Below are 26,436 nucleotides of genomic sequence, written 5' to 3'. Positions count from 1 at the left end.
TGAAAATACGCAGCAAACAAAAAGCAACACGTGGGAACAGTGAATTCTGGTTTCTCATAGACTTTGCTGGTACTACCAGACATAGCTGAAAATTTACATAAAAATCTGCAGCAAATACGCAGCAAAACACAATGTGTGTGCACATACCCTTAAAGTGTACCTCCAATTATAAGGAGAAGTGATTAGTGGAAGACCGGGCACAATAAATTTTCTAAATAACTAGCACAGCAGCACAGACCAACTGCGGTGCCTACCGCTCATATCAGTGCCCCAGGAAAGGGTCCTGCTTGACCCCCAGGCTCCTATACTCCTAGTAAAGTCAGCGCTGTAGAAGCACATTACATTTTACAGAGTTGGAAACTATACTGGATCCAGGAGCGGAGCGTTCTGCAGTTACACAGACTGCGGACGGTCTGTGCTGCTGTTTAGAGACAGACTCTGCAAAGAAAATTATTTAAGAAAACAATAGCTGTGCACGCTCCCGCTCTACAATCATTTTATGGTACAACTATGCCGGTGCACCCACAGAGATGGAACAAGAGACAGCAAAAAATGGCTTTACCTTTAAATCATTCCTTTGTCGAACAACCTCTTTTAAAACACCCATTAAAATATCTGTAGCTAAAGTTCTTTCGTGGGCTTCATCAAGTATAACTACACCGTAGCGCTCCAGCAGGGGATCGTTCATCGCCTCTCGTAGTAACATACCATCAGTCATGTACCTAGAGAGAGACATACATTCACATAAGGATTGCTGTTAGGTGATCACCGTCACTTCAATGAACAGAATAAACAGAAGCAAATGCAACATTTTATCAGAGAAATCTAGTTCTCCATTTAGGAGCCACTTTTCCCTATTGCTTCTTGAACTCTTCATTCACATCTTGTTTTGACCAAGACAGATTTTAATGGCTCACTCATGTCAGTCAGATTACAGCTTCTTACAGAAGTCTATGGAGAGGGTGAAAAGTAAAGACATGCAGGCCCATGCTGCTGCTTTCTAGTGTTGATTTCACCCCAGAGCTGGATTCACAGCTACACTGCTCATACTCCTGCATAATGTATATCATTCTGCTGCTTATGAACATGTGCTACAGAGACAGGAGAGAAGGAATCCCTCATATCTGTGTGTACAAGAGAGGAGAAGAAAGGAAAAAGAGAGAGGAGAAGAAAGGAAAAAGAGAGAGGAGAAGAAAGGAAAAAGAGAGAGGAGAAGAAAGGAAAAAGAGAGAGGAGAAGAAAGGAAAAAGAGAGAGGAGAAGAAAGGAAAAAGAGAGAGGAGAAGAAAGGAAAAAGAGAGAGGAGAAGAAAGGAAAAAGAGAGAGGAGAAGAAAGGAAAAAGAGAGAGGAGAAGAAAGGAAAAAGAGAGAGGAGAAGAAAGGAAAAAGAGAGAGGAGAAGAAAGGAAAAAGAGAGAGGAGAAGAAAGGAAAAAGAGAGAGGAGAAGAAAGGAAAAAGAGAGAGGAGAAGAAAGGAAAAAGAGAGAGGAGAAGAAAGGAAAAAGAGAGAGGAGAAGAAAGGAAAAAGAGAGAGGAGAAGAAAGGAAAAAGAGAGAGGAGAAGAAAGGAAAAAGAGAGAGGAGAAGAAAGGAAAAAGAGAGAGGAGAAGAAAGGAAAAAGAGAGAGGAGAAGAAAGGAAAAAGAGAGAGGAGAAGAAAGGAAAAAGAGAGAGGAGAAGAAAGGAAAAAGAGAGAGGAGAAGAAAGGAAAAAGAGAGAGGAGAAGAAAGGAAAAAGAGAGAGGAGAAGAAAGGAAAAAGAGAGAGGAGAAGAAAGGAAAAAGAGAGAGGAGAAGAAAGGAAAAAGAGAGAGGAGAAGAAAGGAAAAAGAGAGAGGAGAAGAAAGGAAAAAGAGAGAGGAGAAGAAAGGAAAAAGAGAGAGGAGAAGAAAGGAAAAAGAGAGAGGAGAAGAAAGGAAAAAGAGAGAGGAGAAGAAAGGAAAAAGAGAGAGGAGAAGAAAGGAAAAAGAGAGAGGAGAAGAAAGGAAAAAGAGAGAGGAGAAGAAAGGAAAAAGAGAGAGGAGAAGAAAGGAAAAAGAGAGAGGAGAAGAAAGGAAAAAGAGAGAGGAGAAGAAAGGAAAAAGAGAGAGGAGAAGAAAGGAAAAAGAGAGAGGAGAAGAAAGGAAAAAGAGAGAGGAGAAGAAAGGAAAAAGAGAGAGGAGAAGAAAGGAAAAAGAGAGAGGAGAAGAAAGGAAAAAGAGAGAGGAGAAGAAAGGAAAAAGAGAGAGGAGAAGAAAGGAAAAAGAGAGAGGAGAAGAAAGGAAAAAGAGAGAGGAGAAGAAAGGAAAAAGAGAGAGGAGAAGAAAGGAAAAAGAGAGAGGAGAAGAAAGGAAAAAGAGAGAGGAGAAGAAAGGAAAAAGAGAGAGGAGAAGAAAGGAAAAAGAGAGAGGAGAAGAAAGGAAAAAGAGAGAGGAGAAGAAAGGAAAAAGAGAGAGGAGAAGAAAGGAAAAAGAGAGAGGAGAAGAAAGGAAAAAGAGAGAGGAGAAGAAAGGAAAAAGAGAGAGGAGAAGAAAGGAAAAAGAGAGAGGAGAAGAAAGGAAAAAGAGAGAGGAGAAGAAAGGAAAAAGAGAGAGGAGAAGAAAGGAAAAAGAGAGAGGAGAAGAAAGGAAAAAGAGAGAGGAGAAGAAAGGAAAAAGAGAGAGGAGAAGAAAGGAAAAAGAGAGAGGAGAAGAAAGGAAAAAGAGAGAGGAGAAGAAAGGAAAAAGAGAGAGGAGAAGAAAGGAAAAAGAGAGAGGAGAAGAAAGGAAAAAGAGAGAGGAGAAGAAAGGAAAAAGAGAGAGGAGAAGAAAGGAAAAAGAGAGAGGAGAAGAAAGGAAAAAGAGAGAGGAGAAGAAAGGAAAAAGAGAGAGGAGAAGAAAGGAAAAAGAGAGAGGAGAAGAAAGGAAAAAGAGAGAGGAGAAGAAAGGAAAAAGAGAGAGGAGAAGAAAGGAAAAAGAGAGAGGAGAAGAAAGGAAAAAGAGAGAGGAGAAGAAAGGAAAAAGAGAGAGGAGAAGAAAGGAAAAAGAGAGAGGAGAAGAAAGGAAAAAGAGAGAGGAGAAGAAAGGAAAAAGAGAGAGGAGAAGAAAGGAAAAAGAGAGAGGAGAAGAAAGGAAAAAGAGAGAGGAGAAGAAAGGAAAAAGAGAGAGGAGAAGAAAGGAAAAAGAGAGAGGAGAAGAAAGGAAAAAGAGAGAGGAGAAGAAAGGAAAAAGAGAGAGGAGAAGAAAGGAAAAAGAGAGAGGAGAAGAAAGGAAAAAGAGAGAGGAGAAGAAAGGAAAAAGAGAGAGGAGAAGAAAGGAAAAAGAGAGAGGAGAAGAAAGGAAAAAGAGAGAGGAGAAGAAAGGAAAAAGAGAGAGGAGAAGAAAGGAAAAAGAGAGAGGAGAAGAAAGGAAAAAGAGAGAGGAGAAGAAAGGAAAAAGAGAGAGGAGAAGAAAGGAAAAAGAGAGAGGAGAAGAAAGGAAAAAGAGAGAGGAGAAGAAAGGAAAAAGAGAGAGGAGAAGAAAGGAAAAAGAGAGAGGAGAAGAAAGGAAAAAGAGAGAGGAGAAGAAAGGAAAAAGAGAGAGGAGAAGAAAGGAAAAAGAGAGAGGAGAAGAAAGGAAAAAGAGAGAGGAGAAGAAAGGAAAAAGAGAGAGGAGAAGAAAGGAAAAAGAGAGAGGAGAAGAAAGGAAAAAGAGAGAGGAGAAGAAAGGAAAAAGAGAGAGGAGAAGAAAGGAAAAAGAGAGAGGAGAAGAAAGGAAAAAGAGAGAGGAGAAGAAAGGAAAAAGAGAGAGGAGAAGAAAGGAAAAAGAGAGAGGAGAAGAAAGGAAAAAGAGAGAGGAGAAGAAAGGAAAAAGAGAGAGGAGAAGAAAGGAAAAAGAGAGAGGAGAAGAAAGGAAAAAGAGAGAGGAGAAGAAAGGAAAAAGAGAGAGGAGAAGAAAGGAAAAAGAGAGGAGAAGAAAGGAAAAAGAGAGAGGAGAAGAAAGGAAAAAGAGAGAGGAGAAGAAAGGAAAAAGAGAGAGGAGAAGAAAGGAAAAAGAGAGAGGAGAAGAAAGGAAAAAGAGAGAGGAGAAGAAAGGAAAAAGAGAGAGGAGAAGAAAGGAAAAAGAGAGAGGAGAAGAAAGGAAAAAGAGAGAGGAGAAGAAAGGAAAAAGAGAGAGGAGAAGAAAGGAAAAAGAGAGAGGAGAAGAAAGGAAAAAGAGAGAGGAGAAGAAAGGAAAAAGAGAGAGGAGAAGAAAGGAAAAAGAGAGAGGAGAAGAAAGGAAAAAGAGAGAGGAGAAGAAAGGAAAAAGAGAGAGGAGAAGAAAGGAAAAAGAGAGAGGAGAAGAAAGGAAAAAGAGAGAGGAGAAGAAAGGAAAAAGAGAGAGGAGAAGAAAGGAAAAAGAGAGAGGAGAAGAAAGGAAAAAGAGAGAGGAGAAGAAAGGAAAAAGAGAGAGGAGAAGAAAGGAAAAAGAGAGAGGAGAAGAAAGGAAAAAGAGAGAGGAGAAGAAAGGAAAAAGAGAGAGGAGAAGAAAGGAAAAAGAGAGAGGAGAAGAAAGGAAAAAGAGAGAGGAGAAGAAAGGAAAAAGAGAGAGGAGAAGAAAGGAAAAAGAGAGAGGAGAAGAAAGGAAAAAGAGAGAGGAGAAGAAAGGAAAAAGAGAGAGGAGAAGAAAGGAAAAAGAGAGAGGAGAAGAAAGGAAAAAGAGAGAGAAGAAGAAAGGAAAAAGAGAAAGATTATTATTTTTCTAATAAGGATCATTATTAGTGAAAAGTGCTCATTACTCGAGTTTTTATTATTAGTCGAGAGTGCTCGGGTATGCACAGGGTATCGCGGGTGCTGGAGTGTTTCCTGGTTGTTAGACAGGCACCAAACATACAGGATTGCCCATGTTTGTCAGGCAATCCCCGCAAGTTTTGTGGCTAACCGCAGCCAAGCATGTGGGTGCGGGGACTCCCACATTACACTCAAGCACCTGCGATACTCAGTGCATACCCGAGCACCCTCGGCAAACTCGAACAACAAGCCCTTGCACTCATCACTAATCATGATATAGAAAAAAAAAAAAACATTGCGAACTCTTTTCTTTAAATACATTTAAAAACACAAAAAAAATGATTTAAATAGGACATTTTCCGATGATCACTTCACTTTAAACGCATCACTTGAGAGAATGGTGGGGTGGGAGGTATACTCTTGCCATCAGAGTAAAAGGGTGGTAACTTTGGGTTTATCACATATTCTGGTTTAATTCACATGTTTCTTTACTCTTGGTTTCCATGTGTTCTTTTGTGGTTTTGTTGCCTAAAATCTGAATCTATGTAATCTAAGCTTCATCTGGATAGGATATTGCCTTAAATAGAAGTAAATGTATACAAGCTTCAAAAGTTTATCCAGGATTAGAAAACAATGTCTATGTTCTTTCAGGTAGCGCCCCTGTCTGCCTATGGTTGTGCTTGGCATTGCAGCTCAGCTGCACTGATGTGAATGGGAATGAGCTGCATCTGTGGACATTTGTGGTACTGTTACTAGCTATGGATCCAGGACAAGTCTACTTGGACGGCTTATAGTGTTCAATCGGCTTCTACTTACTTCAAAATAGTTTTTGCACTACTGCAGTCCTCAAATCGGATCGAGTACCCAACCTCCTGGCCGAGCATCACATCCATCTCATCGGCAACTCTCTGAGCCACACTCATGGCGGCCACTCTCCTGGGTTGGGTACAAGCTACACCTCTCTTTGGACCAGGTAACGACCTCATGTACTCTACGCACCACTGCGGGATCTACAATATAACAGCATAGGTTTAGGAAACTTGTGGGGGCTTCACCCATCTGGAGTAATTAGAGCATATAAGGTACATGCAGACCACTTTCAGGCGAATTCTGCCATGGAAAACGCTTGAAAAAAAAAAATCAGAAAATGCTTAAACAGAATGAACATAAGTATTTCTATGTAAAATGACTTGCTGTGCCCATATTTAGGCATTTGAACATCTTTTAATCACTTGAAGCTTCTATAAACACTAAGCAGTTAATAGTAGTAACAGGTCCATTCAGAAGACGTTACATACTTTACTAGTCAAGAAACCTTAAAATCAGCCCGGAAGACATCCAAACATCTTTTGGAGCGTTATACTATTGTCTTTGCTTAAAAAAAAGGTCCTTAATTATTCAACGAAGAGGGAAAAAAAATGTCCGGAAAATGACAGTAAAAAATGTCGCAAAAACCGTCCAAAAATCCGCCGGCGGCCATAACCATCGGAAAACCGCTCAGGAAGTAACCACCTCCCAAAAAAAGTACACAAAAGAAGCTTCAGAGATTAAAAAAAAAAAAAAAAAGTATACTACTTAAAAACTCGGCGGGTTCACCTGAGCGTAAGAGACGTTGTGTGCACATAGCCTTAGACTGCATATCTGGCAGGGCGTTATAGACTCGTACCTGTGTAGTTTTTCCAGAACCAGTCTCTCCCACCAAGACAAAACTCTGGTTCCTCATGAGGATATCCGTGAACCGTTCCTTGTACTCCCACACGGGCAACTGCAGACGTTTCTTTAGGATGTCGTAGTAACGTGGTGTGTGGGGTAAATTGGTGAAAGGATTGATGCCCTGTGGGAGTGCTGCCGGCTTTACGGGCTGAACGCCAGCTGCAGAGATATATGGAGGATTGGCTGCACCGCGGGATTCCTTATCTTTGTCTCTATCGCGCTCACGATCGCGGTCTCTGTCACGATCTCGGTCACGGTCCTTTGATCTGTCATCTCTATCTCTGTCCTTCCTAAAAGGAAGAGGATAATAAAATAAAATGAAAACCCTTGAACAGTTCTCCAGCCTGCAGAGCTTCCTTCCAGTAAAATATTTGCTTCTGTAAGTACATGAAGCGCTTGGTGCATGTCTGACTGCAGCCAATGATGACAGCGCGTCTGCACAATGACCAGGTGGCAAAATAAATAGATATAGATATCTCCACTTCCTCCTCCTGAACTGATCTTTCATTCTCAAAATTCTCAATTCATGGGTAAAAATCAGTCTTCAGTGAACACAGACAATCCCATTACTGAGATAGGAGATGGCAGTTGGTGCTTATAAAGTACTATGGAGACCTGTAACTTAATTCAGGAGAACTCGTGTCTGCCTCCAGCTCCTCCATAAAAGTTTTAAAGCACCAACCATCCTCTCCGATCTTCGTGACAGGAAAAATTTTCTTCGCCGAATACCAATAATTTTTAAAGATTTTATCCATAAATTGAAAGTGAGAGATTTATTCTGGATGGGACGCCTACGTGGGGCCCATTATTCTGTATGGAGGATTATGTGGGGCCCATTATTCTGTATGCAGGGCTATGTGGAGCCCATTATACTGTTAAAGGCGTGGGCCAACCAGTATAAGTTTTTCATTTTGGCCCGCTGCGTGTTTGACTTCTCTGGTCTAACGTGAATATGAACCTTAACCCACATAGAAATGAGTGACATTTACGCATCTCTGTGTGGAAGACGGTTTCTATAACTTCCATTACCTTTTGTGCGTTATGGTACGCTCACATGTATGTATTTTGGGTATAAGTGTTATACATGTACAAAAAAAAAAGCTGCCCTCATACAGACAGCCTGGCAGCTCTTGCACCATTCGCTTTGCAGAAGGGCACAAAGAGCTAATCATGTTTGCAATTGTATAAGTGTGAACTTAGCCTCATAGAAATTTATGGAAACAGCATTGTGTAGCCATTACTGAATGTTTTCGTAGTTCCTCTTCACTGGTCGGAGCCTGGATGAAGTTATTCCATTCACAGTCATGAAAGGTTCAAATGAGAATAACCCTATAAAGACAGGTGCACTATCTTTTTGAGTCCGAGGGCCACACGGTCAGATAGAACTAACCCCACATGCCACAATATTATTTAAGTATTACCTTCTGAGACATGTACTGCATATTGTAAGTATGTACCATAAATATCTAGTAGGTGCTGGTTTCAGTTCTGGGGCTTGCACCTATCTGGACAGTAGAGGTACCCTTCTCATGGGTGTGCTGTCCAGAAAGGACCATGCACTCAGCTTTCTATATCGTGGTACATGCCAGACACTGTTTCCCTTCTCCCATATCCTACAATGAATAAACCAGCAGTCATGCACGGACACTTTTTCACCTCACCTACTTTCAGCGCCGCAGGACTCTCGTCCATTCTGCCAAAATATGTCTGGCCTAGAAATGATCACACAGCACACAATTCTTATAGATGCTGGCCACTACTTTTTTTGGTTGATGGCCTATCCTTAGGACAAGAATAGGGGGTGGATCTGCATTAGCATTATAGAAATGACGGAGCTCAATAAAGGAGTGGTTCTGCAGGTGGGGACCACAGACCACATCTCAGTACCAATGCTTTCTGGCTCATGTTTTGGTCACTTATGAATGTTGGTTGTGCTTTCACACTCATGGTAGCATGAGACGGGCTCTACAACCCACAGAAGTTGCTCAGGTAGTGCAGCTCATCCAGGATGGCACATCAATGCGAGCTGTGGCAAGAAGGTTTGCTGTGTCTATCAGCGTAGTGTCCAGAGGCTGGAGGCGCTACCAGGAGACAGGCCAGTACACCAGGAGACGTGGAGGGGGCTGTAGGAGGGCAACAACCCAGCAGCAGGACCGCTACCTCCGCCTTTGTGCAAGGAGGAAGAGGAGGAGCACTGCCAGAGCCCTGCAAAATGACCTCCAGCAGGCCACAAATGTGCATGTGTCTGCACAAACGGTTAGAAACAGACTCCATGAGGGTGGTATGAGGGCCTGACGTCCACAGATTGGGGTTGGGCGCACAGCCCAACATCGTGCAAGACGCTTGGCATTTGCCACAGAACAACAGGATTGGTAAAGTCGCCATTGGCATCCTGTGCTCTTCACAGATGAAAGCAGGTTCACACTGAGCACATGTGACAGACATGACAGTCTGGAGACGACATGGGGAGCGATCTGCTGCCTGCAACATCCTTCAGCATGACCGGTTTGGCAGTGGGTCAGTAATGGTTTGGGGTGGCATTTCTTTGGAGGGCCGCACAGCCCTCCATGTGCTCGCCAGAGGTAGCCTGACTGCCACTAGGTACCGAGATGAGATCCTCAGACCCCTTGTGAGACCATATGCTGGTGCGGTTGGCCCTGGGTTCCTCCTAATGCAGGACAATGCCAGACCTCATGTGGTTGGAGTGCGTCAGCAGTTCCTGCAAGATGAAGGCATTGAAGTTATGGACTGGCCCGCCCGTTCCCCAGACCTGAATCCGATTGAGCACATCTAGGACATCATGTCTCGCTCCATCCACCAACGTCACGTTGCACCACAAACTGTCCAGGAGTTGGCGGATGCTTTAGTCCAGGTCTGGGAGGAGATCCCACAGGAGACCATCCGCAACCTCATCAGGAGCATGCCCAGGCGTTGTAGGGAGGTCATACAGGCACGTGGAGGCCACACAAAATACTGAGCCTCATTTTGACTTGTTTTAAGGACATTACATCAAAGCTGGATCAGCCTGTAGTGTGTTTTTCCACTTTAATTTTAATTTTGGGGGAGACTCCAAATCCAGGCCTCCATTGGTTAATAAATTTGATTTCCATTGATGATTTTTGTGCGATTTTGTTGTCAGTGCATTCAACTTTGTACAGAACAAAGTTTTCAATGAGAATATTTCATTCACTCAGATCTAGGATGTGTTATTTGAGTGTTTCCTTTATTTTTTTGAGCAGTGTACTTGTGACCAAACACTATGTCACGGGGTTACCGTGACAGGTTGGATGGAGCCAGGAGACCTCAGTGCCGGAGGGCTCCTGCTCCAACTCTGAGAAGGACTTCTCCGTCATTTTAAATTTATTTATTTCTTCCAGCAGAACAGGGGTTAAGTGGCCATGTTGGATTTCCCTGTGCTCACAGCTGAGCTCGGTTAGCCACTCCCTTTCCCTTTATAACATGGGCTCTGATACCAAGTCCTTATCACAGCTAGCATTTGCTCCATGGCTAAAGAGAGTGAGGAGCTCTATGAGAAGCAATAACTTGTGACTGTTGCCTGGTTTGTATGTGTGCTTATTCCTTATCCTCCTTTATTTTGGTTTATTCCCAGTACCTACACACCCCGATGCTTCCCTCTATAATATGTGAGAGAATATTTTGTGTGCCTGGAGTTTTCCGTTTATCCCTGTCCGTTTTACCTTGTCGGGTGGGTGTACTTCGGTGTACAGTAGCGCCCCTCTTCCCCGGGTGGGGGGAGGAGAACAAGTGGGATAACTCAGGAGTTAGGACTGAGGCCTCAGCATCCTCACCTTCAGAGGTATCCTGGGGAATAGGGCGAGATAGGGTGCCACAAAGTGTTAGGGTCAGGGTAGGAGCCCCTGGCCACCCCACAGCTGTGTAATGACACACAATGCACAGTAGGGCATTGCGTGCTGCAGGATATCCCAGCCCCAAGGCTATGCACCCCTGAACAGTACTGATAACAGACCAAAGAAAGGGAAAGTAAAAGGTGGGGAGGTAAAGGGGAGGGGGAAAGGTAAAGGGGAAACAAAAAGTTAAACTTTTTATCATGGCCAATCATTTGTTTCTGCAACACATAAGCCTCTGCCAGAGATGTGGCGTATTCCTCCTGACACAAGCACACAAGGTCTTAGTGATCACCAGCAATCATCTTCCACATAGCTCTGCTGTGTATCTGCTCTGACAGCATATCTATACAGGAGGATGTAAAATGCAGAAGTCAGCATAAGCGGATTCAGGCAACTACAGCCCTTTCTTATCCTACATCTCCCACTGTAACATAATAATTCTGGTGAAAGATTTGGCTAGAAAAAATTCTATGGCTATGTGCCCACGATGCAGAAATGCTCCGAATTTTTCTTCAGCGTTTCTGCATCTCCCTGGCAGAAAAAAAGCATGCGGATTTTACATGTGTTTCTGCCAGTGACAAGCGTATGTCCCACGTTTTTCACATGCGATTTCGCATGCAGGTTGTCAAGCGCTTTTAGCATCACTTGGAAAAGTGCTTGACAACTTGGTCACACTATATAAATCCATGCAACCGGCATGGATTAATATAGTGTGACCAAGTTAATAGTTAAAAAGAATATTAAAAAATAAACATTATACTTAACCTTCTGATGGCCCCCGGTCTCCTTAGCGATGCGTCCTGGTTCCCTGGCAGCTTGCGATGGTCTAAAACAGGGGTCTCAAACTCGGCTGGGTATATGGGCCGCACATGGAAAAAATTTGAATTTGGGGGGCCGCATTCTTTGTTCAATGTGACATTTTTAGTGATACCATTTTTTTTTGTATACACCTTTTGAACATTTTTTCCGTGTTTATTTTTTTATAGCTTGGGTCGTTATGGATGTGGCGATAATAAACGTGCACTTTTTTGTGTTTACTTTAGTTTACATATAAAACAGCATTTTTAGTGCCCAATATTTTTTCAGGCTTTATTTTTATTTTTTTGATTTTTACAATTTTGTTTCCCCCAATTGGCCACATACAGTAATATTGTCTTACAATTAGCATCATATAGTAATAATGGCAAACATCTTGTGGCTATGTGCCCCATCCAGGTCCCCATCTTGTGGCTATGTGCCCCATCCAGGTCCCCATCTTGTGGCTATGTGCCCCATCCAGGTCCCCATCTTGTGGCTATGTGCCCCATCCAGGTCCCCATCTTGTGGCTATGTGCCCCATCCAGGTCCCCATCTTGTGGCTATGTGCCCCATCCAGATCCCCATCTTGTGGCTATGTGCCCCATCCAGATCCCCCATCTTGTGGCTATGTGCCCCATCCAGATCCCCCTCTTGTGGCTATGTGCCCCATCCAGGTCCCCTCTTGTGGCTATGTGCCCCATCCAGGTCCCCATGCTGTGGCTATGTGCCCCATCCAGGTCCCCTCTTGTGGCTATGTGCCCCATCCAGATCCCCATCTTGTGGCTATGTGCCCCATCCAGATCCCCATCTTGTGGCTATGTGCCCCATCCAGGTCCCCATCTTGTGGCTATGTGCCCCATCCAGGTCCCCATGCTGTGGCTATGTGCCCCATCCAGATCCCCTCTTGTGGCTATGTGCCCCATCCAGATCCCCATCTTGTGGCTATGTGCCCCATCCAGATCCCCATCTTGTGGCTATGTGCCCCATCCAGATCCCCATCTTGTGGCTATGTGCCCCATCCAGATCCCCATCTTGTGGCTATGTGCCCCATCCAGATCCCCATCTTGTGGCTATGTGCCCCATCCAGATCCCCATCTTGTGGCTATGTGCCCCATCCAGATCCCCATCTTGTGGCTATGTGCCCCATCCAGATCCCCATCTTGTGGCTATGTGCCCCATCCAGATCCCCATCTTGTGGCTATGTGCCCCATCCAGATCCCCATCTTGTGGCTATGTGCCCCATCCAGATCCCCATCTTGTGGCTATGTGCCCCATCCAGATCCCCATCTTGTGGCTATGTGCCCCATCCAGATCCCCATCTTGTGGCTATGTGCCCCATCCAGATCCCCATCTTGTGGCTATGTGCCCCATCCAGATCCCCATCTTGTGGCTATGTGCCCCATCCAGGTCCCCATGCTGTGGCTATGTGCCCCATCCAGGTCCCCTCTTGTGGCTATGTGCCCCCTGTGCTGTTCTTCACACACATAAAAAAAAAAAAAAGATGATTCTCACCTGTCCTCCGTTCCCTCGGCGGCCTTCCTGCAGATGTGGCCCGCAGGCACCACAGAGTCCGACCCCTTGACGATCCCGACCTGGTCCAGGAGGAGCCGCCGACAGCAGCGCTGCATTGCCGCACAGAGACTCCGGCCAATCAGAGGCCAGCAGCTGACATCTGCATATGGCAATGACGTCATACTCGCTGCGCCGACACGCAGATATCAGCTGCTGGCCTCTGATTGGCCGGCGGCTGGCATTGGAAATGCAGTGCTGGGAAACAGTCTCTGTGCGGCAATTCAGCGCTGCTGTCGGCGGCTCCTCATGGACCAGGTCGGGATCGTCAAGGGGTCTGTGCCTGCGGGCCGCATAAAGCAGCCTCAGGGGCTGCATGCGGCCCGCGGGCCGCGTGTTTGAGACCCCTGGTCTAAAAGGACCTTCCATGACGTCATTTAGTCATGTGACAGGTCACACGACTGCCGACGTGAGCTGCCGGGAAGCCAGGACGCATCGCTAAGGAGACAGGGGGCCATCAGAAGGCAAGTATAATGTTTATTTTTTATTTTAAATTTTTTTTTTTTTTTTTTTTTTTTTTTTTTACAGGTACTATGGTACCCGGGGTCTGGATGAGAGTCTCCTCTTCTCCAGACACTGGTACCATCCGCACACTGAATAGCTTAATATCTGCATGTGCACATGTAGTCATGCGGATATTAAGCGATTCAATGCAAGTCAATGGCAGCAAAAAATGAAAACGATTACGCAAAATAATTGGTAGTGCTGCGGACTTTTCCGTAATGATAATCCGCAGCGTAAATTTCCGCAGCATGTGCACAGCACATGCGGATTATCATTGGGGAACATGGCAGGCCTTCTACCAAGCGGTTTTTTTTAAGCGTTTCTGCAGTGGAATTGCCGCTGCGGAAACTATTAAACGTATAGGGGGCACACAGCCTGACATTAAGAGCCTCTATTAGCAAAATATTTCACAGTGCACCTTTTCAATAAGCCATGTATTTTTACTCATTGTCACTGCATTCACATCCAAAAAAATCTGCACCAGTAAAGTGAGTGAAACTTTACTAAGTCCCATCCACATTCAGCATAAAAATCTGTGCAGCAAGTTAACAGTAACCTGACAAATTGGTAAACGCCATTTACCTGCAGTTATAGTTAATCTGTAGGTAAATAGTGTCCCGCTTTACTGAAAGCAAGTCTTGAGTGCGGTGGGAAGAGTAATTAAAGTCATGGCTCAAAGTGACTCTCACTAAACTGAGTGGCACCTGCAAGCACGGCCAGGCACTAACAGCTCGCTTCATAGAATCGCGCCGCAGAGCAAAATATCTAAGTGTCAGGGTGTGCTTACAGGTGAGCTTGCCGTGACTGCAGCAGTTCAATTCACAACCAAATGACAAAAAATGGCAGCTCTCCATCGCTCCTTTAACCCTTTCCAGACCAGGTGATTTAAAGAGAACTTGTCACCATGAAAATGCCGTCTAATCCACTGGCAGCATGTTATAGAGCAGGAGGAGCTGAGCAAATTGATATATACAGTATGTTTGTGAGAAGATTCAGTATAACCTGGATTTCCTTCATTTAATCCTCTTGTTTCAGGGATTTTGGATCCACTGGGCAGTCCTATCAGTGACCGACAGCCTTCTATGTATAAGTGTGCATACAGATAGCTGTCAATCACTGATAGGACCACCCACTGGACAGACAACCCCAGAAAAGGTGTAAATTATAAAAACACAGGTTATGCCGAATCTCTTCTCACAAAACTATATATCAGTCTGCTCAGCTCCCACTGCTCTACAACATGGGGCCTGCAGACTGGACGGCATGTTCATGGCGACAGGCTGCCTTTACATTTTAAACTTTAGTTTTTCCTCCCCTTCTTCCAAAAGCCATAACTTTGGTTACTTTGTTGGGTGTTTTAAACTATTTATCCTAAGTCATATTGCAAGCTTCGTTAAAGGGTTGATTGTGACTTGTAGGACTGCTGCTTCCAATAGGTGGCGCTATACAGTTCAAGTCCTCTTTTCGCTGAAGAGGCAATTTGCATATTAAACTATTTAATAATTTAAACAAAATGTTAAACTTTGTGAAAAAAAGTTGGTTTGACGCCATTTTCTGAAATCAGCTGATACATCTGCATTAAGACTCGTTTTTTACTTATTTCAAACCATTTCACTATAAACTATAGAAACGCAGGAAAAATTCACAATGGTGATAATTTTCTTTGTAAGGCCACGGCTCCACTATCGGTATTCAGTCAGTAGTTTTTCTCAGGAGTGGAAGCCAGAACCAGGGGAGGAACAATCAGAGAAAAGGTATAAAAGAAAGAAGTCACCAATTCTGCATTTATCACCCACTCCTGGTTTTGGCTCCCACTCCTGAGAAAAAATATTGACCGAATACTGACCAAATACTGATAGTGGGGCCGTGGCCTCATAATTGATGTTAGTTCATCCCTTAATGTATCATATCTATTTGATGGACACTAACAATATAAAAAGTAAATGTACTTTGATTGCTCCAGCTTTTAATTGAAATATAATTTTTTATTAGTATTGGGGTGGAAGTTTTCATCGGTTTCTTTGGAGGGAGGCACACATACTGAAAAGAAGAAATTTGGGTGTTTAGATTTTTTTTTTTTATTAAAGGCCTATCACTAATTTTATTTTTAATGTAAAGGGTTTTTCTGGTCCTAAACTACAAGTCAGCAGTCACTATGTGACTGCAGACTTGTGGACCCTCACAGTATGCGCCCTGTGAGGATTCTACAGCGCCGGGACAGTAGGGGGCTTCAGCGCAAGAATGCGATTTGCATACTTGTCACGTTCCGACTAGACTCTATCCGGCCTTACCCAATGCACTTGAGTCTAGTCGAAATGTGGCTGGAAGGATACATACCGCGTACTTTTGGTACCACACGAACACCCAGCACCAGAGAATCCCCACAGCGCACGATGTGAGGATTCACAAGTCTGCAGCCACCGAGTGAATGCAGATTTGTAGTTTAAGGCCACGGCCCCACTATCAGTATTTGGTCAGTATTTTTTCTCAGGAGTGGGAGCAAAACCAGGAGTGGGTGATAAATGCAGAATTGACTTGTGTCTATTATATCTTTTCTCAGATTGCTCCCCACCTGGTTTTGGCTCCCACTCCTGAAAAAAAATACTGACTGAATACTGATAGTGGGGCCGTGGCCTAAAGCTGGACATCCCCTTCAAATCGACAACTTCCTCCAACTGATGCTGTTTCACTGTTCCCCTCCATTCCAAAGTTAACCCCCCCAGTAACAATAATGCTAGTTTTCCCTTCAACCAACCAGGCATGAACCACAGAACTTCTGTGATCGTTTCCGTATTATCCTCTACGATGCCGGCCAATCAAAACTCAGCTGCATCATTAAGAGGAAAAAGCAAACACCCACTGGGATCACAGCTGCAGCTGTTGGAGAGCAGCACACACCACCTATAACACAGTCGGGTCCTGAGCTCCTGAGCTCCGACAGTAGAGAGATCCTCCTCTTTTGTGCTGCAAGCTAATTAGTCGTTATTCAGTATCTCGGTATATTCTGGAATTACCAATCTATGAAAGCGGAGGCGAAAGCTGGCGGTTACCGAGTCCTCCGAGCCCCTGGCTGCCTTGGCAACCTGAAGGGCACCGGCACGCACGTCCACACCTGATTGTACGTGCACAGCTATAAGGAAGGGGTTAATACCGCTTGGCTCCCCCCCAACACGTGTAAACACAGCCCCAATGTGACAGGTGTGAGCAGCCCCCTCACGCGGCCCCCCGTGTGCACAGCGCCAGTCCCATGTAAGGACAGATAGGCCCTGACATGGGCCTGCCGCGTACAGTATCCCTCCCCGAGCAGGGCACGCGCTGTATAACGCTCAGGTTTCCGGACTAATGGCCGCCGCCATATTCCAGAGCGGACAAAGAAGCGGCCTCGGCGCCGCCTCCGGCACTCACCCTTCTCCTCTCTTCTTACTCGGGGCATAATCGTCGCCCAGGTCCAGTCGGTGTCGCTTGGACATGTTGGCCGCTTCTCCTCCCGGTTCTCTAGGCCGCGGAGCCTCCGAGGTCACGTGTGCGGGACAGGCGCTCACACAGAAACAACGCGAGCAGCGGCTCAGCAGGGCCGAGAGAGAGACCGAACAGCGCCTGCGCAGAGAAGAAGCGGGAAAAGGGGAGGGGAGGAAAGAGGACGTCTGGGCGGAGTGACGTCAGTAGACAAACAAAGAATTCGATTGGATAAGCGAGAAGCGCAATGATTGGACGGTGTCCAGCCAATCAAATGGCTGCACGTAAAGTGAAGGATGACGCGTTTGTGTTGCTGTAAAACTTCTAGCGTTGCGTAAATTTGCAGATAAGAGCGACGTTCTGTGCGACATTGTCTCCGACAGTGTGAATGGCGCTTATCACTGACTGCGGACAGAAGAATTGTCTTTAATGTGATAATGTACCGGGAGCACAATATTTATGTCTTGGCGCAGGAGCTCCCCCCAACAAGAGTCCGCCTGACCCTCCGTCTCCCATTTTGGGGCACACATTATCTCATTTGGTTTTATTGTATTTTTTAGGGCGCAATAATGAACGAAAAAAGGCAATTGTGTCATTTCAAGTTTGCGTTTGTTTCTCTTAGGCCGCGGCCCCACTACTATTTTCTCAGGAGTGGGTGATAAATGCAGAATTGGTGACTTATTTCTATTACACTTTTCCTCTGATTGTTCCTCACCTGGTTTTGGCTCCCACTCCTGAGAAAAAATACTGACCGATTACTGACCAAATACTGATAGTGGGGACGTGGCCAATAGAGCATTACCCGTTCAGGCTAATTCTATAGCATGTGACTGGCCTCTTACAGACGCGGTGACACCAAATCTGCTGATTTCTTATTTATTTTTAAGTGGAGTAGTTAGAATTTTTATATTTGAAAACCTTATGACTAGTGATGAGCGAGCATGCTCAGTGCTCGCCCAAGCATCTCACTGCTCAAGATGCTCGGCGCTCGCCAAGTATTTCCGAGGTAGCACAAGAGGCTCCATTCCAATTCTGCCTTCTGCTGCTGTTAGATATTTCTATACAAAGGCCCAGGTCTCAGGGGCCAGGAATACTTTTTTTTTGGATCTTAATCATTATTTGCTTAAAAAGCAATCCAGAGAACAACATTTTTCTGCGCCATTTGCTTGTTGGCACTGCAGAATACAGCCAGGTCCTTTCCGTATTACAGTGCTAGAAATCCAGCTATTTAAAACTCTGTTTTCTCCATCACACGGATCACATATACGTTGTCAGAAAATACTGCCATTTCTGGCCTCCATTAAAAATTTCCTTTAGTGTGTCAGTGAAGCAATTCACACCAGTTTGCTGTTCAAACTACTTACCTACAAGCCAGGTATTTAAAACTCTGTTTTCTCCGTCACACGGATCACATATAAGTTCGCTCCAAACTCAGTTATTTGTAGTGAGCGTGGAAGATACTGTTCTCCATTTAAAATGGGCAAAGCACATGGCAAGGGACGGGGGAACTGGACTTGATGGTGATGGTGCATGCAGAGGCTAAGGACAAGGCCGTGGGAAAGCTGAAATTGTGCCACTATTTCTCCCGGTGTGCCGTCCCTGCAATACACAAGCACGTGTCCCAAAACATTAGCCGTGCCCTCAACAACGCAGTTACCAGGAAAGTCCACCTAACCACGGACACGTGGACAAGTGCTTGTGGGCAGGGACGGTACATCTCACTGACGGCACACTGGTTGGATATAGTCAAAGGTGAGACTATAAGGGGTGTAGTCCAATTAGGGGTCTGATATTATTTACTTTCAAAGCAGTATCACCTCGGATTGACAAGTGAATCCCAACTTCTGACAAAAATCCTTAGGAGACTGAACACTGTTAGGTTCGGTCGCGGCAGGTGATCAAAGATTGGGTAGGGCACGCACCCAGATATATATATGTATATCTAGTGTCCGGAGAGCTGCAGGCAAGAGCTCTCCTCCTTTCACCTAAACCGTTTCGGGGTAAACCCGTTCGGGGCGGGTGATCAAAGATTGGGTAGGACACTCACACAGATATACATATATCTAGTGTCCGGAGAACTGCGGACGAGAGTTCTTTCATCTGGCCGTTCGAGACTCCCCGACGGGAAGGGGTGAAATAAAGTCAGTGAAACAGCAGCTGAGGTCCGGACTCGTGCTGTGCACAAATTAAGGATTTTTTTGTCAGTTGTAGTGATTAATCAACGGTTCCGTGGAGCAGAAAAAATTTGTCTCCCCTGCAGGAGGGGGAGGATGTGATGAATATCATGATCGGTCGAGAAGGGAAAAGATCTTTTAAGAATGCACCAAAAGTTTTTAAGGTGTTAAATTTTCCTGTGGAGGGGAGGCTTCAGCCTGTGTTGTGGAATGAAGGCATCCGGCAGCAAAGGGGTAGATTAGTTGACTGTGGATTGTTGGAAGACGCTGAGAAGTTCAGGAAAGTCGCACATGAGATTTGTGATGAAGGATATGTAGAAATAGCGGAGGAGATGAAGCCTGGTTATTTCAATTGTTTTTATGTAAAGAAGGGAAAATTATCTAGCACTGTGACAAAAACTGGTTGTTTTGTACTACAAAATGAAGCTGATGGGGAAAAAATAGAGGCGGAAGTAGATTCCCCTTCCCAACTTATGTGTCCACAAACCAACTCCGAAGCCCCTAAAGAAGCATCCCCTACCCCCACAAATGTAGCAGTACCCCAGCCCCACAATCCAGAAACTGAGCAATTTTTACCTAAGGAGATTAAATACCCTACACTTCCCACTGGTGTCCAGCCACCATCATATAACCCAGGATGGTGTGAGACGTGCTATAATTGTGGAGCACACAGACCCGGTGCTGCAGCACCAGCCTTCCCATTACTTAACGCTGACGGTGGGTATTACAAACCATTGCCCCCGCCATGGTCCACACTCCATTCAGAGAGACCCAGGGTCCTCCGAATTCTACCCTATTCACCCGCTCCCAAACTGGGGGAATAGACCATGGACACGAGTATCAGGAGGTGGCGTCTGTTTTACTGAATGGTCCTTCGGAATTCTCCACTATACTGAGAATAGGCATGGGGAGTATACCACAACAGCTAGTTGGGATCATTGTAAACGCAGCAAATGCGAAACTGCAGCATGGGTGGGGGCTAGCTGCAGGAATATGTCGTCTTGGGGGACCTACAATACAAGCTGCATCTAATGATTACATCCGTGACCATGGTTCGTTAAGAGAAGGAGAGGTGATGGCTACAAGAGCCGGACAGCTATCATGTCAGTTTGTTATACATATAGAGAAAACCAAAAGAGTAACGTGTGTGGGTTGTACTGTAAATTACAGTAGAAGATGTTAAATGCAGCAAGGAAGAGATAATGGAATGTTGAAAAATAAAGTGAATGCATGTGAAAAAAAAAGGTTGCGCTGAGTTTGTTGACAGAAGGAAAAAGTATGTGGAGGAACTTAAATGGTTAACTGAAATATGCGCGCTGCCAGATAAGCGCCCAGTTACAGCTGCTAGCATAGCAAAACGGCCTTGGCTTGATACGGAACAGCAGAGAATTTGTCAAAAAAAAAAAGGGTGAATGGAGGAAGAAAATACAGACAATAAGGGAAAGACGCTATGTTATGTGTATTACAAAGATACTGCTCTCCGATAATGGCGGAGTAATGAATTGTTGGGAATGTTCTAATTGTGGCCAGCAGAATCCATTGTCAGCAGATTATTGTGTTGCATGTCACGTACCCCGTCCAGGGTCCAGAAGGCCCACCCCTCGCTACTACCCAAGCCACTCCTAGTGCCCCATCCTCATCTGTTATACCTATGTCTGCCCAAAGTTCCAACCCTTCCTGCAGCGGCCATGTTGCTACACCCATTGCATCACCTCTGGCCTCTGACCAGATGTCCTTCTGGTGGCGGTCATCTTGGCACACCCGGAATACAGGCAGCAATACACACTACACCCAGAATGTGTATGAGGAAGATCATCATTATCAGTGTGTGACAGAGCATTAGATGCCAATACTTATGAGAGTGGGGTTAACTTCTGTCAAGCCCTTAAAATATGAGCTCAGGATAAGTTGGCTAATCAATCCACTACCCTCAACAGCACATATTTATGTCCACTTTGACATTAGGGCTAAAATATGGTGATGTAAACTAATTCTCTAGATGGTCATATATCCTTAAGTTTCTAATAGATGCACATACACGTCTGGTTTACAGTAATTGATTTAGCAAACGTTTTTGTTTGTTTTTTTGTTTTTTTTATTAGCATTCCACTACACAAAGACTGTCAGTTTCTGTTTGCATTTACATATCAGGGCAGGCAAATGACTTGGAGGGTGATGCCGCAGGGTCCGCAGAATAGCCCTAATCAGTTTGCAAAGAACATGTCTAGCTGTCTGCTGCCGTGGCAGCTGGACAACTCTGAGGTAATACTTTTACAATACGTGGATGATCTTGTTTTGTGTGCCCCCCACGGAGCAAGTGTCCATCAGGGCCAGTGTTACCCTCCTCAAGCATCTAGCAAAACTGAATTGTCGAGTCTCAGCCTCGAAACTTCAGTTTTGCCTCGGTCAAGTGGTCTTCTTAGGCCATTGCCTTACTCAGGGTGCCAGACATCTCACAGAAGAAAGGAAGATGGCCATCTACGCACTACCATTCCCAAAAGATCCCATAGAGCTGCAACGGTTCCTCGGACTATGTACATATTGCAGACAATGGATCCAAGACGCTTCACGTCTGATGCAGCCCCTATATGATGCATTAAAAGAAGACACTCTGGCTGATGTAAACAACAAGGACCACCAAGAAGTGCTGCGACAAGCCTTTGAGCAACTAAAGTCAAGGATAATGACAGCCCCTGCCCTTGGAAATCTGGACTATGCTCAACCTTTCCATTTGTATGTCTCTGGGACAGGAGGACATGCAGCCGGGGTACTACGCAGAGACACTGTACAAAGCAGCGCCCAGTCGGGTATTACTCAGCACATCTGGACCCGGTAGCCAGGGCCTCCCCCAGCTGTCTACGAGCGGTTCACGCCACACAGCAGCCTAAACATCTGTCCACACAGAGACACCTGTGGCTGCAGTGTTCGTTGATTTTGCCAGAATATGTGAAATTACACCGGTGCACCTACATCAACCCAGCCACCCTGCTACCAGCACCTGAAGGAGAGGGGAAAGAGGCTCCACCGCATGATTGTCTGAAACAAATTACTGCGGAGTCAACTCCACTTGTTCTAGTGGGGGAAGTACCCTTGGATGATCCAGAACTTACGTTATATACGGATGGATCCAGATATGTTGACACCTCTGGCAGGTTTCATACTGGATATGCTGTCACAACTGAAGATACATTGGTAGAGGCTGCAACCTTACCCCCACCAAGAAGTTGGTCTCTGAAGTTGTTCGCCGGTATGGAGTTCCAGAAATTATCGAAAGTGATCAAGGACTAGCCTTTTCCTCAGGGGTCACGTGGTAAGTGGGTCCTAACAGCCTTCCTGACCAGTAATAGCATGTAATACATGATTCAACACTGCAAAATGAGATATTCTTGCTTGATTCAGTGAAGTGACACTAACTGGGATTTGAGATTTCAGCACAGGGTAACTGTGTACTGGGTATATGAGCACTGATAGTTTGCAGCCTGCATTCATGATTGCACTTGAGGCATAGACTGAGATATGTATATAATGGTGTGCTGTTAAACTGTGACTTGTTTTTTCTCTGCCTGCTGTTTGCTACCTCCAGTGGAGAGGGGAAGATAAAGCCCTTCTGATTACTTAAAAATACTTGTGTTAAACTGATTACTGCAATGTGATTTGATTGATGTTAATGCCACACAGGATATACACTTATAAACCTGCAAACCACCCCAATTGATCGATTCATCATTTACTACGGCTCACTGTCTGTTAAATAACTGTTGTTTTTAATTGTTTGTCAGCATATATGTAAAATAAATGGATTTATACTTTTTTACAAAAATGGCTGCATGTGTAATTACTCTGTTTTTCTAAATAAAATTTTCCTCATGTGTATATCAAGAAATACTTACCATGATCGGATCAACAGTGGCGCTGCATACTCCTTATCATCCATAGTCAAGCGGCAAAGTGGAGAGATTGAATGGCACACTGAAAAGGCAGTTGACCAAAATGATGCAGGAGACTACGGCCCAGTGGCCTGAGCTCCTTCCCATTGCACTATATCACATACGCACGACCCCCATAGGGAAACACAAACTGTCACCCTATGAGATATTATTTAGGTCACAACCAGCTATAGCTCGATTTACCCCACAACAATTATCAGAAGAAACAGATTATGTTGTGCAATATGTGATTCAGCTTGCCAAAGCCTTAACTAACACCCATGCATTAGTATCATCTTCTATTCCAGATCCAGCTGATGTAGAAGGTTGTCATACCCTCAGGCCTGGAGATTATGTGTATGTGAAGAAGCTTGTTTGGAAACATGGACTAGAACCATTGTATGACGGACCATACCAAGTGCTCCTGACAACCCCAACAGCAGTAAAACATGAATTTTCTGAATATAAGTCTAGTGATCCAACATGTGGCAATCCGAATGTTGGATATTGTAGCCCCCTGGGACAAATGCCTTCATGGTGTATGTTATCAAATAACACCGTTTTTATCGATTTGGTACATAAATTAGTATTACAGCACTCTGTTTTATGGGACCTGCCATCAGCCACATATTGGGTCTGTGGGAATAATGCGTACAAATGGCTCCCAGTCGGAGTAGGGGGGACTTGTACGTTGGCCCGGCTAACTCCAGCCACTTATCTTATTCCCCATAGTAAAGTAGATATGAGAGCCATCCCGCTTCATACCATCTATAAACGTGCCAAAGACTACACCACACGCCCATCAGGAAGACCTCATTTAGTATAAATGAGTATACCCAATAAGATAGCCAGTACTGTCTTCCTCTACCCTATGGTAACACAAATGTGGGACAAATTAGTGGAAGTCACTGATTACTTAGATGACCAGATTTGGAATATTACAAGGAGTGTTGCATATTGCTGCTTGCATCTTGTTAATGTATGTCTTACTAAAACTAGTCTTTTATTGTATCCTATTTTGCATGAGGAAAGCCTGCCAGTCATCAGAGAGCAAAGAGGACGCTGTTAACCGACATCCAGTGCTACTGTACACGGACCTCCCACATGTAACCAGCATTGAGGACCTGGATGACAAGGGAATGATGACCTTTACCCGCTTGCCCAACCAATCTCACGTCTGAAGATCAGAGCTTTATGATTATATCAACTAACAAGGGGGGATGGACATGCCGCGACAGCCTTGATTGGTAACAAGGGCACTAATTGAGTGAAGACCAATGTCCCTCAGGCTCAAAGCATGACCCTGGGATAGCACCTCTATTGTTGATAATAACATATTTTTTAGGGGGGAAAATGTAAAGGACATATTGATATTCATGCTATAGAAACTCCATTTTGTCTGCTTGTTTCAAAATCATGTTATTATCACTCCTTGTATAACATACATCCTTTCCTTGTTTTCTTCTGTTCACATGCATCTTTCCCACAAACTTTTTCTCACAAGAACATTTTGTATTTTGTCAGACACTCCGCTCCTGTTATCTAGTTTAGGCCAGGATTGACCTTGTAAAATTTCCATAGTGCTTCGAACTAACTATGATAATATGACCATATATGTGTTTCCGTAATAATTGTACTAACATTGGTTAGCCTATAGTACTGTAGTATGGCTGCAGAGTTGATTGGCTATTAAAATACTCAAAACAATATAAAATGCTAAGCAAAATAAACGGGATCAGAGATTCTTTGAATCCTCCTAATACAGAACATTGTTTCCATTTGGTTTTCTGTGTATTGCAATCAACATAATAATTTGACACTCACTTGGTCAACCGTGAAGGGTTATTGCCCTCCCTCAACAGGTTAGCATAGTGGAAGCCGGGACCCAGTCAGACCTTGGGACGGAACATGTCCTCCCGACGCCAAGGATTGCGGGCCCTAGGTCAATCATGGTTGCTCCCACAGTCTACAGCTCCAGCACCTCAGCCTCCATCTCCGAAATGACCACATCAGTCACAAGCTGGAAGCACTGCCTCAGCCAAGCGACAACAGGCTGTGCAGAAGCTAATATGCTTAGGTGACAAACCGCACAATGCTGAAGAGTTGTGGACAGCTCTGAAAGAGCAGGCTGATCTGTGGCTCACATCACTGAACCTACAGCCTGGCATGGTCATGTGTGACAATGGCCGGAACCTGGTCGTGGCTCTGAGGCGAGGCGAGCTCACACACGTACCATGCCTGGCCCATGTGCTTAACCTCGTGGTTCAGCGGTTTCTCAAATCCTACCCGGAGCTGCCGGATCTGCTTGTTAAAGTACGCCGCCTGTGTGCCCATTTTAGAACGTCAGCTACAGCTTCCGCCACCCTTGCCGTGTTTCAGCAGCGTTTGCAGCTTCCGGCTCACAGACTGGTGTGTGATGTCCCCACGCAATGGAACTCTACACTGCAGATGTTGGGAAGGATTTGTGAGCAGAAGAGGGCAGTTATTGAGTACCAGCATCAACAAGGCCGTCGGTATTCAGTTCAGACTCCACACATAAGACCTCAGGAGTGGACATGGTTGTCAGACATATGTACCATACTCGAAAACTTTGAGGACTCCACCAAGGTAGTGAGCGGCGATGACGCCATAATTAGCGTCACCATCCCGCTTCTCTGTCTTCTGAAACGCTCTCTGTTCACAATCAAAGAGGATGCATTGCAGGCGGAGCACGATGAGATGGAGCAAGGAACCATACAGGGTGATTACACACAGCCAAGCCTCATCTCATCCCAACGTGGATTGGGTGACCATGAGGAAGAGGAGGAGGAGGAAGGACAGGAGCTAGTTTCATGCACTATAGACAGCTACCTGCACAGCTGTCATACCGTCTGTTCAGCGTGGATGGCCAGAGGACAGAGAGGAGGAGAGCATGGTCAGTCATCCTCTTGGTGAGGACACGGAAGTCTTGCCTGTTAGTAGTCTGGCACGCATGGCTGAGTTTATGTTACACTGCCTTTCCCATGACCCTCGCATTCTCAAAATTTTGGGTGAAAGTCATTACTGGTTGGTAGCACTTCTAGACCCACGCTACAAGGAGAACTTTATATCTCTTATTCCTGAGGCGGACAGGTCTACAAAAATTGGGCAGTACCAGAAGGCCCTTGTTGCGGAACTATTAAAAAAATTCCCATCTGAAAACGCTGGCGGCAGAGGGCACACTTCTTTGGACAACCAAGGAGTACAGGCGAGAGAGACACAACTTCAATCCAGCAGAGGCAGGGGAACACTGTCAAAGTTCTGTAAGAGTTTTCTCAGACCCTCCCATCGTACAGGCCCTGAGGCGCGGGGTACTCTCACAAGGAGTGCAAAGTTTTGGAAGATGCTGAGGGAGTACCTTGCAGACCGTACCAACATCCTCCGTGATTCCTCTGTGCCTTATAATTATTGGGTATCCAAGCTGGATACGTGGAATTAACTGGCTCTCTATGCCTTGGAGGTCCTGGCCTGCCCTGCCACCAGCGTTTTATCAGAGCGAGTTTTTAGTGCCGCTGGTGGAATTATAACTGATAAGCGCATCCGCCTATCAACTGAAAATGCTGACAGGCTGACTCTTATAAAAATGAACAAGGGCTGGATTGGACCAGACTTCTCAACACCTCCGAATGAAAGCAGCGTAACATAAACTCAAATACAGTGTCTTTTCTTGGGAGGTGTATTCCCATGCACCTTTTCACACCCACACATGG

The 26,436-nt window shown here is 45.1% G+C and overlaps 1 protein-coding gene across 1 annotated transcript in view; it reads right to left on the bottom strand.

The window, feature by feature from the left end:
• DHX15 (DEAH-box helicase 15) overlaps positions 1–16,797 on the bottom strand; it is a 39,556-nt gene extending 22,759 nt beyond the window's left edge. Inside the window, exons 1-4 of the mRNA XM_073646770.1 lie at positions 16,558–16,797; positions 6,366–6,702; positions 5,516–5,709; positions 563–722 (exon numbers count right to left, since the gene is read on the bottom strand). Coding sequence (XP_073502871.1) covers positions 563–722; positions 5,516–5,709; positions 6,366–6,702; positions 16,558–16,622 — 756 coding nt within the window. The 5' untranslated portion in view covers positions 16,623–16,797. The remainder of the gene's footprint in view (positions 1–562; positions 723–5,515; positions 5,710–6,365; positions 6,703–16,557) is intronic.
• Between the last annotated feature and the right edge of the window lie 9,639 nt (positions 16,798–26,436).

Source organism: Phyllobates terribilis, unplaced genomic scaffold (assembly GCF_046119375.1).
Source record: "Phyllobates terribilis strain yellow unplaced genomic scaffold, ASM4611937v1 Scaffold_1__5_contigs__length_1240528914, whole genome shotgun sequence".
In the NCBI taxonomy this organism is placed as follows: domain Eukaryota; kingdom Metazoa; phylum Chordata; class Amphibia; order Anura; family Dendrobatidae; genus Phyllobates; species Phyllobates terribilis.
This window is presented reverse-complemented; position numbering and strand designations above follow the sequence as displayed.